This window comes from Lepus europaeus, chromosome 22 (assembly GCF_033115175.1).
Source record: "Lepus europaeus isolate LE1 chromosome 22, mLepTim1.pri, whole genome shotgun sequence".
Classification (NCBI taxonomy): domain Eukaryota; kingdom Metazoa; phylum Chordata; class Mammalia; order Lagomorpha; family Leporidae; genus Lepus; species Lepus europaeus.
Window position 1 is genome coordinate 1,816,374 of NC_084848.1, and position 15,280 is coordinate 1,831,653.

The window sequence follows — 15,280 nt, forward strand, 5'->3', positions numbered from 1 at the left end:
GGCGACGAAGCCCTGGGAGCAGCTGGCTCTTCTCCTGTTGCTCTGACTTCTCATTAGGCAACAGCTTCTCTGATTTGTCCATAGGAGGGACCCCGTGAGCACTCACCCTTCAGTCCCGGGTGGCAGCATCTTGCCAGGAGGAGCTGCTGATGCACGCACGAGTGGTTTGGGGTCACCCTGCGCCCGTGCCCTGAGGGCCTGGAGACGGACGTCAGCCCGGCAGGGCTGGCTTGATGGGGCAGGACTGGGCTCTGCTTTGATCCGCAGCGTCAGAACGCTGCCTGCAGCCTCACCTTGCGCTCATTTCCGCTTCCTTGATGTCTTCTCTGCCCTGTGCGTAACTGAACATCGCAGCTGCACTGCAGGGAGTTTGTGTTCCGAGAGGAGAATCCTGCGAGACCAGGAGCCACGGAGCCCCCGGGGGAGGCGCGGCCTCGCTGTGGGCTCCCTGGTGACAGCCGTGTCTTCTCTTCTCACCCCACCCTGCAGTACTTGGTCATGGATTACTACGTGGGGGGCGATCTGCTGACCCTGCTCAGCAAGTTTGAGGACAAGCTTCCGGAGGACATGGCGAGGTTCTACATTGGTGAGATGGTGCTGGCCATCGACTCCATCCACCAGCTCCATTACGTGCACAGGTAAGCACACCTGCGAGCACCCCAGAGCCAGGGCTCCCCAGGAAGCCACTCTGAGCCCCCTGGAGCAGCTGCCACGTGGGGTGATTCACCCCAGCCTCTTTGGACCTCAGCATCTGTCGGTCTAACTGATGTGTCTAACGCCGGCCAGCGGAAGCCACCTTGACCTCTGACCTTTATGTGACAGTGGCTCGGCTTTCCCTGCCCGTATCCCCTCCCCAAAATGCCTGCCGTCCCCGTGCCTCGTGTTGGATCCCCACCGTGTCTCCACTCATCTCAGCCCTGTTCAGTCCGTCCTGTGACTCCACGAGAGCCTGCAGTCATGAACCTGCGGAGCACTCGGAAGGGAGTGTTGGGTCAGCAGCAGAAGGGGCTTGGCTCAGTGCCTGTCCCCTCTGCGGGGAGGCAGCTCCGTAAGTCCCAGCTGCCGTGACTTTCACATTGATCTCATTCTGAGACTCCAAGGTTCGGTCCTGGAGTTGGTTTTATTTCTGTTTTTATTAAGTTTCATTTTTTTCTTTTTTCTTTTTTCTTTATTTATTTATTTTTAAATTTTTTTTGACAGGCAGAGTGGACAGTGAGAGAGACAGAGAGAAAGGTCTTCCTTTTGCCGTTGGTTCACCCTCCAATGGCCGCCGCGGCCGGCACGCTGCTGCCAGCGCACCGCACTGATCCGAAGGCAGGAGCCAGGTGCTTCTCCTGGTCTCCCATGGGGTGCAGGGCCCAAGCACTTGGGCCATCCTCCACTGCACTCCCTGGCCACAGCAGAGAGCTGGGCTGGAAGAGGGGCAACCGGGACAGAATCCGACGCCCCGACTGGGACTAGAACCCGGTGTGCCAGTGCTGCAAGGCAGAGGATTAGCCTTTTGAGCCGTGGCGCCGGCCTTTTTCTTTTTTAAAATATTTATTTTATTTATTTGAAAGACAGAGTTACAGAGAAAGGTAGAGACAGAGAGAGATTCCATCCGCTGGTTCACTCCCCAAATGACTGCAATGGCCAGAGCAGTGCTGATCAGGAGTCAGGCGCTTCCTCTTGGTCTCCCATGTGGGTGCAGGGCCCAGGCACTTGGGCCATCCTCCACTGCCTTCCTGGACCACAGCAGAGAATGGGGTTGGAAGGTGAGCAGCCAGGACTCGAACCAGCACCCATAAGGGATGCCAGCACTGCAAGTGGCGGCTTTACCTGGTACGCCACAGCACCGGTCCTGAGTTTCATTTTTCTTGAAGTGATTTTATGGTAATAGTTCTTAAAAGTCAAGTCGTTCTATAGAGCTTCTAACAAAAAAGGAGCCTCCGCTGCCCGTCCCGTCATGGTCCCCTTGCTGAAGTCACGGTGTGGACTTGTTCCTCCCCAGTCACCGTCATTTTTCTGAATAGCAGCCTGGCTTGCCCCTTGTGTTGGTGTTAAACGACACTGATTAAAATGGGGATTTAGCTCTTGTGCATAATTCTCTCTCCCCTCTCCCACATGGTCTCAATTAGTAAAATGGCAACTTCTGTTAAATCGGTATTTTGTGTTTATAATATAATGATTGCATAAATATTAAAACTGAGCATTGTAGTATATGATACTCACAAGTTTTTCTTTTCTTTGAAGTTAATAATGTTCTTGCTTTTTATGATCATCCTTTTCTGTGTAACCATTGCTAATTATCCCTAAATATCAGGGACTAATTACCCAGCTCCCAGCCCAGGCCTCCCAGGCCTCCCAGGCCTCCCAGGCCTCCCAGGCCTCCCAGGCGGTTGTGGTCTGAGTTCCCCCCATCAGCCTCGGTGGCTCTTGGCCTCACCGTGCCGTGCCCATCCCGAGACTGTTTGCCGGGAGAGAGCCCTCCTTTCTGGGCCTGGATCCTTGTTTTCTGAGTCATCTTCCTTTCTCTGGCTTATTTCCTTTTTGGGTAGCACACCTCCATCAGTGGCCTCTGGAAAAGGGGTGTGAGGTCATTTTTGGACATCTTCTGTTCCTTCCACCCACGCCTGTGATGGTCATCCACAGAGTGGAGCTCGGGGTGTAGATTCCAGGGCTGCTGCCCCAGGGACACACCGCCACTTTGCGAGCTGTGAGGTTCCAGGCAGTGCCCTTCTGTCAGTGTGGCCTCTGTGTAGCGAAACCACTTCCTGTGGTTCTGGAACTCAGGTTTCCTGCTCTGTCTTCTTGACGAGGCGTCCCCTGACACACAGCCCAGGGTCCAGGGGTGTCAGCCTGACCGCTCTGCTGGTCGTTCACGCCTCTGTCTCCAAGGCGGATGCCTGCTCTTGATTTGCATTGTTGGCTGGACCTCCAGACGCAAAGACGTGAAAATACGGAGCTCTTATCCCCCGCTCCCAGACCCGGTGCCTAGACAACCCAGTCTAAAAAGAGAACAAAGTTAGATTGTGTGGGCAGTCCAGCTACGGGAGCCTCGGAGGAGCTGTGAGGGGCTGGAGGCTGCTGTTGCGGTGATTGTGGACAGTACCTTCTGTGCCCCAGCTCTGCCTGGTGTGGGAGCGGGGACCCCAGGAAGGACAGCTCACCAGGAGAACCTTGCAGCCAAAAGCAGAACGGGGCACTGGGTCTCCACAGAGGCCCAGGTGTGCTGCCCGGATGAAGCAAGAATGGGATACAAACCTAAGGAAAGAAAAGGATCTCAGAAAACAAAAATGTGGAAAAATAACGTGAGAAGAGGGCAGAAGAAATGTAGAAGAAATCTGAGCAAGGCAGGAGCTGGAGAGCGAAGCCGAGGGGTCCGAGGGGCTCAGGAGCTACCCCCACCGCGTGAGAGCACCCCCTTTGTTGGTCAGCAGGAAGCGGCTCCCTGTGGGCCAAGACCAGCCTCCCTTCTCAGCAGACCAGAAAGAGGGGGTGGGAAAAGCCAAGCCAAGGCAGCGGCCCCTCCGCCCTGCCTCCAGCCAGCCCTGCCGCCTCTCTTAACCGGAGTCACGGCTGCCCAAAGAAGGGCAGTTGGGGGCAGCTTAGCAGACGCCACTGCTGGCCCCCACGTCGTCCTCCCCTCTCGCCCCCACCTCAGCCCCCATAGCTCTCCTTCCTGCTGCAGCAGGGACTTTAGCAAGCACAGGCAGGGTCACTGTTGTGTGAGTTTGGGGAGCTATCTGGTGCTTGGCGCTCACCCAGATGTCATGGCGGGCGAGGAAGTTTGCAGAGAGGAGCTGTGGCTGATTTGAGTTTGGTTATACAGACCTGACTTAGCTGCTATTCTGAGAAGGGCCTGAGACCGCTAGCCAAGGCTGTTATCCTAGAATCTGTGTGTGATGCGGCATGGAGGAGTGTGTGAGATCGGTAATGCATTCATTGGCAGCCGGCAGCCGTGTGAGAAGCCCTGCACTACTCCCGGTCACTGCCCCTGCCCCTGCCCCTGCCCCTGCCCCCGCCCCCCACGGTCGTTGGAGCTTTTCTGCAGTGGTGGATTGCTCAGTAATCTGTACTGTGCCGTCCACGGCCACATCCACATGTGGCTACTGAATACTCAAAATGTGGCTGTGCAGCTAAGAACAGAATTCTTCATTTTATTTAGCCTAACTTGAACCTCAATAGCCATGGTGGCTAAGGACTGCCATAAATCATCTTGGCCTGTTTTAAAATATTATATTCTTATTTAAATATTATGACTAAAATATCAGAATTATTAAAATATTTACTTATAATTTCCTAGAGAGGGAGTGTGAGTGCAGACCTAGCTCCCAGCCTCTGGTTGCTCCCTAAATGCCCACAACAGCTGAGCTAGGCTGGGGCTGAAGCTGGGAGCCAGAAACTCAGTCCAGGTCTCCCATGGGGGTGGCAGGGTCCCAGCCCCTGGAGCCAGCACCACTGCCTCCCACGTGCGCGTTAGCAGGAGCCTGCAGCCAGGAGCTGGAGCTGAGCGTCGGCTCTGATGTCGGATGCAGGAGTCTTAAATGAGGGGCTAGTTACTAGACCAAATGCTTGCCCACTTTCAAAAGGGCTGACTTGAGATTTACACAGATTGCGAGAACAGTACCCAGGACACCCACGTAGCGTCTCCCAGGTGCACCTGATGTGAATGTTGCCCTCCCCGTACACACACAGACACACAGCGTGTGCGGTTTTCTCTTCGCTTGTGTGCTGGGTGTTCCCGTGCGTGGGCCACGTGACTTCTGGAGACTGAATGCCCCGGGAGGGTTTGTTCCTGTTCATTCCTGAGTTCAGATTTTGTCCAGTAACCCAGGGGCATCTTTTTGGAGAATGCAGTCTGGGGTCACATGTTGCATTTCCGTGTCTTGTCTTTTTAATCTCTTCTTCCTCTGTGTTTGTGACGCTGGGGGAGAAGACACCTGACAGCCTTGGTGCAGGCTGCTGTTTCCCTGCTGTGCCAGAGCCCCCGTCTCACCTGCTGTGCTCTGGCCTTGCAGCAGAGTTTGCAGACTTCTGCGTTTCTGTCCTCTGGTGGACGAGAGAAGTAGAAAAAGTATTTTATTTTTTCACCTTTCCTAAACACTTGAACATAATTTTTATTTGTTTAAGATTTATTTTTATTTGTTTGAAAGGCAGAGCAACAGAAGGCTAGGGAGAAACGGGTGGAGGAGAGGGAGGTGGAGACAGACAGATGCACAGACTCAGACGAATCTGCCAGCTGTTGGTTCACTCCCCAAGTGACGGAGACAGCCAGGTCTGGGGCAAGGCTAAAGTCAGGAGCTGGGAACTCCATCTGGGTCTCCCACCCAGGTGGCAGAGGCTCAAGCACTTGGGCCATCTTCTGCCTCCCAGGTGCATGTGCAGGGTGCTGGATCAGAAGCCGCGTAGCTGGGACTCAAAGTGAGGCTCTGGTATGGGATCCTGGTGTCACAGGCTGTGGTTTAACCCGCTAAGCCGCAACACTGGCCCCGTTTTCATATGTTTGTGTGTGGGTGTGCTATATGAGATGTTTATTTCATAGTTTTACCATGTGTCTATCCCTTCTTCCCTTTAATTGTTAAAAAGTGTTTGTCTCATCCACTGGTTCACTCCCCAGCCACCTGCGACAGCTGGGGCCGGATCAGGCTTAGGCGGAGTCTCCCGGTGGCAGCAGGGGTGACAGCTGGGGCCGGATCAGGCTTAGGCTGAGTCTCCCGGTGGCGGCAGGGGTGACAGCTGGGGCCGGATCAGGCTTAGGCTGAGTCTCCCGGTGGCGGCAGGGGCCCACGTACTTGAGCTGTCGTCTGCTACCTTGCAGGAAGTTAAATCTGGAGCAGAACAGCCACTCCGGTCCCGTCTTAACCCATGGTGCCGAGTGCTCCTCGCAGTATTTGTCTTGTGTCTGATACATGCTGCAAAATTTCCCCCCGGTTTACCCTTTGCTTTGACTTTATTGTTGTTTTTCTCCATAAAGATTTTTAAAAATTGAAATGATCAAATGTACAGGTCTTTTATTTTGTCTGGATCCTTTTTTATCCTGAGAGAAAAAACCATGTTTTCTTCTAGTAGTTTCCTTTTTCATGAATGTAGTTTCCTCTCTTATGTTTGTCCCTGGTCCAGTTGCAGTCTCTTGTGTATGATACACGGGCCGATCTGATTCTGTCTCATAACTAAATGGCTTTCTGGTTGTCACGGGGCCGACTTCTGTGTCGTTCTTTCCTCGGCGATTTGAAATACCGTCTTTGTCGCCCAGCTTCTCCACGTGGCTGTTCTGTCTACCAGCCAGCACGTCCTTCCGAGTGGAGCCTCTGGGGGGAGGCTCGCGAGCCCAGCGCTGAGCCCACACATGCAGTGCCTGTGCTTTCGTGTCAGCTCTGGGGCTTCAAAACGTAGGGTGCTGATGTGCTTTGTATCTGAGGGGCCCTCTCAGTCTATACGTTCAGCTCCTTTGTTTATTTCTGGAAAGTTCTTTTAGATTACAGTTTCTAATTTTTTAAAAAGATTTATTTATTTTTTTGAAGACTTATAGAAAAAGATCTTTCATACTCTGATTCACTCCTACAGTAAATGGCTGCATTGGCCAGGGGTGGGCCAAGCCAGAGCCAGGAGCCAGGAGCTTTCCCCAGGTCTCCCACAAGGGTGCAGGGGCCCAAGCACTTGGACCATCTTCCAGTCTTCTTGCCAGGGCATTAGCAGGAGCAGGATTGGAAGTGGAGCAGCCGAGATTTGAACTGGTGCCCACGTGGGACGCTGGCACTGCAGGCAGCGGCCTCACCTACCACGTCAGCCCCGGTCTTTGTTGTTTTCCTCAGGGACTCCAGTTAAGTGTGTGTTGGGCCATTTTTCCCATCCTCCCTTTCAGTCTCCTGCGGTTCGCTCATGCTTGTTGCTTCCCTGTTTCTTTGCCTTTCGTTCAACTTTTCTCTGAATTTATCTTCCTTTGAGGATCTTATGATTTAGTCTTCGTTTCTGATAAGATTTTTTTCCTGCTATTCCTTCCCTGAGTTAACTGTTTCTGTTTTCTTCCTGTTTCTGTCCAGTTCTTTTTTAAAAAGTTCATTGTGGGCCGGCACCACGGCTCACTAGGCTAATCCTCCGCCTTGAGGCGCCGGCACACCGGGTTCTAGTCCCGGTTGGGGCACCGATCCTGTCCCGATTGCCCCTCTTCCAGGCCAGCTCTCTGCTGTGGCCAGGGAGTGCAGTGGAGGATGGCCCAAGTGCTTGGGCCCTGCACCCCATGGGAGACCAGGAGAAGCTCCTGCCATCGGATCAGCGCGGTGCGCCGGCCGCAGCGTGCCAACCACAGCGGCCATTGGAGGGTGAACCAACGGCAAAAGGAAGACCTTTCTCTCTCTCTCTCACTGTCCACTCTGCCTGTCAAAAAAAAAAAAAGTTCATTGTGGAATTTTGTTTGTTTTGTTTGTATGTTTTTGAGGGCTTTCATTTCAGGGTGAAGAGCTGTGTTCCAGGTTTCTTTTGCCCATGGATTTTTGTGTGTGTGTGTGTGTGTGTGTTTTAAATCAGGTATTCACATTGATACCTTTAATTCTTTTTTAAAGATTTATTTTATTTATTTGAAAGGCAGAGTTATAGAGAAAGGGGGACAGAGAGAAAGAGAGAGAGAGAGGGAGAGCGAGCGCTTCCATCCTCTGGTTCACTCCCCCAAATGGCCACAATGGCAAAACCAGGAACTTGTGGGTTTCCCAGATGGGCCGTCTTCCACTGCTTTCCCAGGTGCATTAGCAGGGAGCTGGATTGGAAGTGAGCAGCTGAGACTCGAACCAGCGCCCATGTTGGGTTGGCGCATTGCAGGCTACGGCTTTACCCTGCCACGCCACAGCACCTGCCCGGGCCTGTGGCTTTGTTTCTGGCAGGAGTTGTTGCCCCCCTCCCATTCGTGTTGGGAATGCTCGGTCTGCCTGTTCCCGGTGAGGTTCCTGTGCCCTTTGTCCTGCAGGTGGGTGTCGAGGTGGTTGCTGCTTTGGCCGGTTGTAAGCAGCTGACAGCACACTTGTACTGGTCTTGTACTGGATGTCTTCTTTTGCCTTCACTTTTACATTTTATTTGTTTCTTTATCTGAGAGACAGAGAAACAGAGAGAGAGGGAGAGAGCAAGCGAGCACTCAGTCCCATTTGCAGGTTCATGCCCCCAATGCCCACGACAGCCGGGAGTCTGAAGTTTGGAGCTGGGAGCTTGATCCGCGAGGATGTCAGGAACCCGGTTACTTGAGCCGTCGACTGCTGCCTCCCAGGGTCTTCGTTAGCAGGAAGCTTGAGTCAGGAGCTGAGCCGGGACTGGAACCCAGGCACTCGGACACAGGACGCAGGTGTCCGACAGAGCCTAACCAATAGGCCAGATGCCCACTCGTGCCTTTCAGGTTTATTCTGGGGCAGGCATTGTAGTGCAGGGAGCTAAGCCGCTGCCTGCAACATCGGCACCCCATATCTGAGTGCCAGTTTGTGTCCCAGCTGCTCCACTTCTGATCCAAGTCCCTCTGATTGTGCCTGGGGAGGCAGCAGAGGACGGCCCAACTAGTTGTCTCTGTCACACACACACACAGCCCGTCCCACCCTTAGAAGAGGCCCAGATGCACCTGCAGGCTCCTAGCTTTGGCCTGGCCCAGCTCAGGCCCTTGTAGCCATATGGGGAGAGAACCAGCAGATGGACAACTGTCTCTCTCTCTCTCTCTGTCTGTCTCTAATTCTGCATTTCAAATAAATATATAATCTTTTCTTTTTTTATAAGTTTTCTCCCTTCCACACTGTTCAGTCAGTTTTCGAGGCCCAGGCTGGATGTCTGTGCCCCACCACACGGTTAGGAAGGACGCGGACTGATAGTCAGGAACTCGCACTCTGAACAGCCGCAGCTCCGCTCCACACCTGTGGGTGCAGTTGGCGTCAGGTTGGCTCCCGACCCCTGCCCCGCCCAACGCCCTCTTCCACAGAGGCCCCCACCCCGCTGCTCCTCGTTCCTTACTTCAGCTTGTCTCCTTCCTGGGGCTCCCCGTAGCTTGTACCGTGCCCTGCTGTGCGGGTGGAGAGGCCCAGATCCTGCGTTAGCTGGGTTGGAGCAAGACTGCGCCCCTGGGGACAGACTGCGCAGGGTGGTGTGGCTGTCACAGCCGACGCTCAGCCCACTCTCCCCTGGCTGGGGACTTGAGCACCTCGTGTGTGGCACGGAGACAGCTAATTTCTCTGTGTGTTTTGTGACAGGGACATCAAGCCTGACAACGTACTTTTGGACGTGAATGGTCACATCCGCCTGGCCGACTTTGGGTCGTGTTTGAAGATGAACGATGATGGAACTGTAGGTTCTGTGGATTCTGTTCGGTGTGGGTTTGCCTTGTGGTCAGAAAGGGCTTTGCATTGAATTTGGGTTAGAATTGAGAAGCCAAGTTTATTAGTATGATTAAGAAATGAGTCCTCTTACTAACATTTTTACTGTTTTTTATGTTCAGAAAAGTCACATGGGTGCCTTTTAAAATGGGGAGTTTTCCGGCTTCCTCAAATCCCCAGGCAACTGAAGCATGAGGGCGGTTCCCACCCCGTACATGCCCTGTCCGGGTAGTCAGGTGGGCGGCACCGCTGGTTCCTGGTCAGGTGGGCGGCACCGCTGTCGGCCCTGGGTTCCTGGTTTTGTTGACAGGTATTTCCTGTGGGCAGGCGCCTTCCTCTGAGGGTTTTGTGGATCCAGGCATGGGGGTCCCTGGTGCTTGGAGCCTTGCAAGGGCAGCTGGTGTCCCCACTGCTGATGAGGGTGCTGGCCCTGCCCCAGCTGTCCACAGGGGCCCAGGCTTAGGCCTCTGTTCCATGGAGCCACCACCCCATGGTGTGGCCAGCCGTGTCCATCCACGCTGCCCAATCTGATGCAGCAGTTGCTTGCCGTGTGCCTTTTACTGCCCTGGGGGTTGTTGGTCCAGGTCACGTCCTGTGGCTGTGGTTGAGACTCTGTTCTTAGATGTTTGGAAATCTAATTTATTTGGGAGGCAAAGAGGGTGCTTGTCCACTGGGAGTGTTGAGGCAGACCCCACACACAGCTGTGTGCTGATGAGAGCCCCAAACAAGGTCTGTGTGTTGCGTGGGACAGGCAGGAGGCCAGCCTGGCACACGTGGTTCCTTAGGCCACAAGGGAACAGGGGTGGAAAGTGTGGGAAATGCAGCCCTGGGAGACTAGGGGTGGTCCGGTGTTGCCAGGGAGGGCATGTGGGCTTTCTTCTTCTTCTTTTTTTTTTTTTTTTGGCAGGCAGAGTGGACAGTAAGAGAGAGAGACAGAGAGAAAGGTCTTCCTTTTGCCGTTGGTTCACCCTCCAATGGCCGCCGCGGTAGCGCGCTGTGGCCGGCGCACTGTGCTGATACGATGGCAGGAGCCAGGTGCTTCTCCTGGTCTCCCATGGGGTGCAGGGCCCAAGCACTTGGGCCATCCTCCACTGCACTCCCTAGCCACAGCACAGAGCTGGCCTGGAAGAGGGGCAGCCGGGACAGGATCGGTGCCCCGACCGGGACTAGAACCCGGTGTGCCGGCGCCGCAAGGCGGAGGATTAGCCTAGTGAGCCGCGGCGCCGGCCTTTTCTTCTTTTTTTTAAGAGTTACATAGTTACAGAGAAGCAGAGAGAGAGAGAAGAGAGAAGAGAGGTCCTCTATCCTCTGGTTCACTTCCACAATAGCCAGAACTGGGCCAATTCAAAGCCAGGAGCTTTTTCCAGGTCTCCCATGTGGGTGCAGGGGCCCAAGGACTTGGGCCATCTTGCACTGCTTTCCCAGGCCATAGCAGAGCTGGATCGGAAGTGGAGCAGCTGGTTCTTGAACTGGCGCCCATTTGGGATGCCGGCACTGCAGGCAGTGGCTTTACCCGCTATGCCACAGCGCTGAACCCGCATGTGGGTTTTGAGAGACGGAGTGCAAGACTCCCCAGCTTCCCGGGGGACTGCAGCGTTCAGAACGGCCAGAGCTGAACTGTGAGCCATCAGGTCCTTAAATCGTGGTCATTCACCACTTTGGTGCCTTGCCTTTTCATTTTCTGTTGCTCTGGGTTTTAGAGAATGTCGTTAGAGACACATGATCACAGATGCTCTTCTCCCCCCAGGTCCAATCCTCTGTGGCTGTGGGCACGCCCGACTACATCTCCCCAGAGATCCTGCAGGCCATGGAGGACGGCATGGGCGCATACGGGCCCGAGTGTGACTGGTGGTCTCTGGGCGTCTGCATGTATGAGATGCTCTATGGAGAAACCCCCTTTTATGCTGAGTCGCTGGTGGAGACCTACGGCAAGATCATGAACCATGAGGTAAGACAGTGTACGCTGTGGTGCCTGGCACAGGCCGGGAGGGAGGGTGGGCGAGCAGCGAGGAAGAGGTCTAGTATTTTGGAATGGAGTGGTGGGGTTTGGGCTGGCTGGGCCGAACAGAACCTGGGAGAGCTTTGGGCTGGCGTGAGGGGAGTGGGCGTTCCCTGGGAGTGGGGTCTGGTGTTTGCTGAGCTTGGGGTCCCTGGCAGAGAGGCAGGTTCACAGGACGTGGGAAGTCCATGTGTGGAGCACTTTGTGCCTCCAGCGTGGTCAGACAGCCGCCACGACTCAGAGCCGTTCCCCAGAGGCAGCTCTCAGAAATGGCCACAAGTCCCTAGGGGGCGTTCCTCGCCCTCCACGGTCTCCAGTCTCTTCTGTTCCTTTCGGAGCTGTTCATTCTTCACTTCGGTGTTGCCTTCCTTCTGTCTCTCCCTTGCCTTCTTTATTATTATTATTTTTTATCTGGTATCTTCCTTGCATTCTTTTTCTAGTCAAATACATCTTTCCTACGCTGGCTTCACGCTCCCCTATGTGTGCTCATGTGTCCTTACTGCAGGCACGTGTGTGCCCCCTCCAGCTGTGTGTCAGTGCTGTGAGCACGTGTGTGCCCCCTCCAGCTGTGTGTCAGTGCTGTGAGCACGTGTGTGCCCCCTCCAGCTGTGTGTCAGTGCTGTGAGCACGTGTGTGCCCCCTCCAGCTGTGTGTCAGTGCTGTGAGCACGTGTGTGCCCCCTCCAGCTGTGTCTCCCTCAGTGCTGTGAGCACGTGTGTGCCCCCTCCAGCTGTGTGTCAGTGCTGTGAGCACGTGTGTGCCCCCTCCAGCTGTGTGTCAGTGCTGTGAGCACGTGTGTGCCCCCCTCCAGCTGCCGTCCCTCAATGCTCTTGTAAAGAAGCAGATAGCACTATGATAGATAAAGTTTTCCATTGAACTGCAAATCAAGGCAAAGCTAAAATTTTAAAAACCATCTTTCCCAAAGTGGAAATCTCTACTTCCCCATCAACCCTTCAGGGCCCAGAAAAGCACGTAAGGTGGGTGGTGGAGGTGGCCCCGTCCACGTTCAGGGCTGCAGAGGCGCGGTGGGAACAGCGCCTGGTAGCAGCAGGAAGCCTGCTGGGCTGCGGGCTGGCCTCTCCGCACACAGCCCGTGAAGCAGGTGATAACTTGCATTGTCTCCTTCTGGGGGTAGCGCAGGCAAGGCAAGGCAGCGAGCGGTTGATCAGTTCTTAGGCGCGGCCTGGCCAAATAGGCAGGGAGTGAAATGCTCTATGTATTTTCAGCATCTGCTCTGACAGAGATAAGCCTTTCTGTGTGTTCTGTATCTTTTTGTACAATTCCCTTTTTGATGAGGATTTAGGAAATTTGCAGTTTTCATGGCCAAAATATGGTGCAGTCATGAATATATCCTGGTTTTTTTGGGAATGTTTCTGTAGAGTGCATTTCTAGGAGTGGAATGGTCCAGGTATTTGCCAGAAGCACCCTGAAAAGGCAGTGCCTGGCCACGGCCCATGTCCTAAGACTCCTTTGCCACTTTGACAGGTGGATATTTATCCCTGTTGCAAATTACAGCAGTGCGGTCTCAAGTCTGGAATGAATAAAACCTGGCCAGCTAAGGATTTGAAGCTGGCTGGCTTGGGTGTGCCTTTGGCTCCCACGAGCTGCGCTGCTTCGGAGCTGCGCCTCGTGCTGCTGCCTGTGGCGTCTGCACGTCGTGGCGCTCTGCCTGTGGCGTCTGCACGCCGTGGCTCTCTGCCTGTGGCGCCTGCACGCCGTGGCTCTCTGCCTGTGGCGCCTGCACGCCGTGGCACTCTGCCTGTGGCGCCTGCACGCCGTGGCGCTCTGAGTGTGAGCACCTTCTCTCTCTCCTTTCGCGGCTCCACCCAGGAGCGATTTCAGTTCCCCTCCCATGTCACGGACGTCTCTGAAGAAGCCAAGGACCTCATCCAGAGGCTGATCTGCAGCAGAGAGCGCCGGCTGGGGCAGAATGGGATAGAGGACTTCAAAAAGCACGCGTTCTTTGAAGGCCTGAACTGGGAAAACATCCGGAACCTGGAAGCCCCGTACATCCCTGACGTGAGCAGCCCTTCCGACACCTCCAACTTCGACGTGGACGACGACGTGCTGAGAAACACTGTGAGTGGGAGGGTCGCAGTGCCCCTGTCGCTTGTCAGGTCAGCCTCCGAGCTGCATGGGTTCCTGAACAATGGGAACAGTTGGCTAGGAAAGTACCTTTCATTCCAGCCTTCAGCTGGGTCCTCAGTGGCCATTTATTTATTTATAGATGTATCTGTTTATTCATTTAAAAGGCAGAGTGAGTGAGTGAGAGAGAGACCTTATACCTGCTGGTTCAGTCCCCGAGAGAGAGAGAGAGAGAGAGAGAGAGAGACCTTATACCTGCTGGTTCAGTCCCCAAATGGCCACAATGGCCAGGGCTGGGTCAGACTGGATCCAGGAGCCAGGAGCTTCATCCAGGTCCCCTATGTGGGTGACAGGGGCCCAGATACTTGGGCCATTTTCTACTGGATTAGAAGTAGAACACTAGGACTTGAAACAGTGCCCACATGGGGCTGGCACTGCAGGGGATGGCTTACTTGCTGAGCCACCACACTGGCCCCTTGTTTTGGACTTAGTGGAGTACTTTTGCTTTTGTCTCAAAGCTGTGTCCCATCGGTATTGTGTTAGCTCCCCTGCATTTCTTTTTCCCCATGGGAATATGGGTTTAATATGTGTGGTCTGTGTTCTTTTGCAGGAAATCCTACCTCCTGGTTCTCACACAGGTTTTTCTGGATTACATTTGCCATTCATTGGTTTTACATTTACAACAGAAAGGTATGTCTGGGTTTGCCTTCCCCATGAAAGAAACAGAGCACTTCGTGCACAAGCGTTGCTCACCCCAGGAGCGCCTGTTGTCCTTTGAAAGCATACAGCTGCTTACCGTGGGCGACACCCTGGGTCGGGTCCCCAGTCTTTGTCTAGGGCTGAGCAGTGAGTGCAGTGCTACCTTGCTTGAGGTCACAGTGGGGCTGGAAAACCGCATGGTGGTGCTGGCTCACCCACCTGCCACACTGCTGCACGTATGAGCGTGCTAGGTGAAGGCCATAGACCGCCGTGGTGGTGCTGGAGCACCCACCTGCCACACTGCCACGTGTGTGACTGTGCTAGGTGGGGGCCATGGACCGCCGTGGTGGTGCTGGCACACCTACCTGCCACGCTGCCACACGTATGAGCGTGCTAGGTGGGGGCCATAGACCGCCGTGGTGGTGCTGGCGCACCCACCTGCCACACTGCTGCACGTATGAGCGTGCTAGGTGGGGGCCATAGACCGCCGTGGTGGTGCTGGCGCACCCACCTGCCACACTGCTGCACGTATGAGCGTGCTAGGTGGGGGCCATAGACCGCCGTGGTGGTGCTGGCGCACCCACCTGCCACACTGCTGCACGTATGAGCGTGCTAGGTGGGGGCCATAGACCGCCGTGGTGGTGCTGGCACACCTACTACCTGCCGCACTGCCGCATCTAGATGGAGGCCATAGACCGCCGTGGTGGTGCTGGCTCACCCACCTGCCACACTGCCGCACGTATGAGCGTGCTAGGTGAAGGCCATGGACCGCCGTGGTGGTGCTGGCACACCTACTACCTGCCACACTGCCACGTGTGTGAGCGTGCTAGGTGGAGGCCATGGACCGCCATGGTGGTGCTGGTGCACCCATGAGCATGCTGGGTGGAGGCCATGGACCGCCGTGGTGGTATTGGCGTACCCACCTGCCACACTGCTGCATCTAGATGGAGGCCATAGACCGCCGTGGTGGTGCTGGCACACCCACCTGCCACACTGCTGCACGTATGAGCGTGCTAGGTGGAGGCCATAGACCGCCGTGGTGGTGCTGGTGCACCCACCTGCCACACTGCCGCACGTATGAGCGTGCTAGGTGGGGGCCATAGACAGCCGTGGTGGTGCTGGCACACCTACCTGCCACACTGCTGCATCTAGATGGAGGCCATAGACCGCCGTGGTGGTG

The 15,280-nt window shown here is 54.9% G+C and overlaps 1 protein-coding gene across 6 annotated transcripts in view; it reads left to right on the plus strand.

Annotated features, from left to right (window-relative positions):
• CDC42BPB (CDC42 binding protein kinase beta) overlaps window positions 1–15,280 on the plus strand; it is a 99,998-nt gene that overhangs the window by 53,326 nt on the left and 31,392 nt on the right. For all 6 annotated transcript variants that reach the window (XR_009864793.1, XR_009864792.1, XM_062181144.1 and 3 more), the window contains exons 5-9: window positions 490–638; window positions 9,195–9,288; window positions 11,065–11,265; window positions 13,147–13,395; window positions 14,012–14,091. Coding sequence is in view for 4 of the 6 variants with exons in the window: in XM_062181144.1 (XP_062037128.1) it covers window positions 490–638; window positions 9,195–9,288; window positions 11,065–11,265; window positions 13,147–13,395; window positions 14,012–14,091 (773 nt within the window). In the remaining 2 variants the exon portion in view is untranslated. The remainder of the gene's footprint in view (window positions 1–489; window positions 639–9,194; window positions 9,289–11,064; window positions 11,266–13,146; window positions 13,396–14,011; window positions 14,092–15,280) is intronic.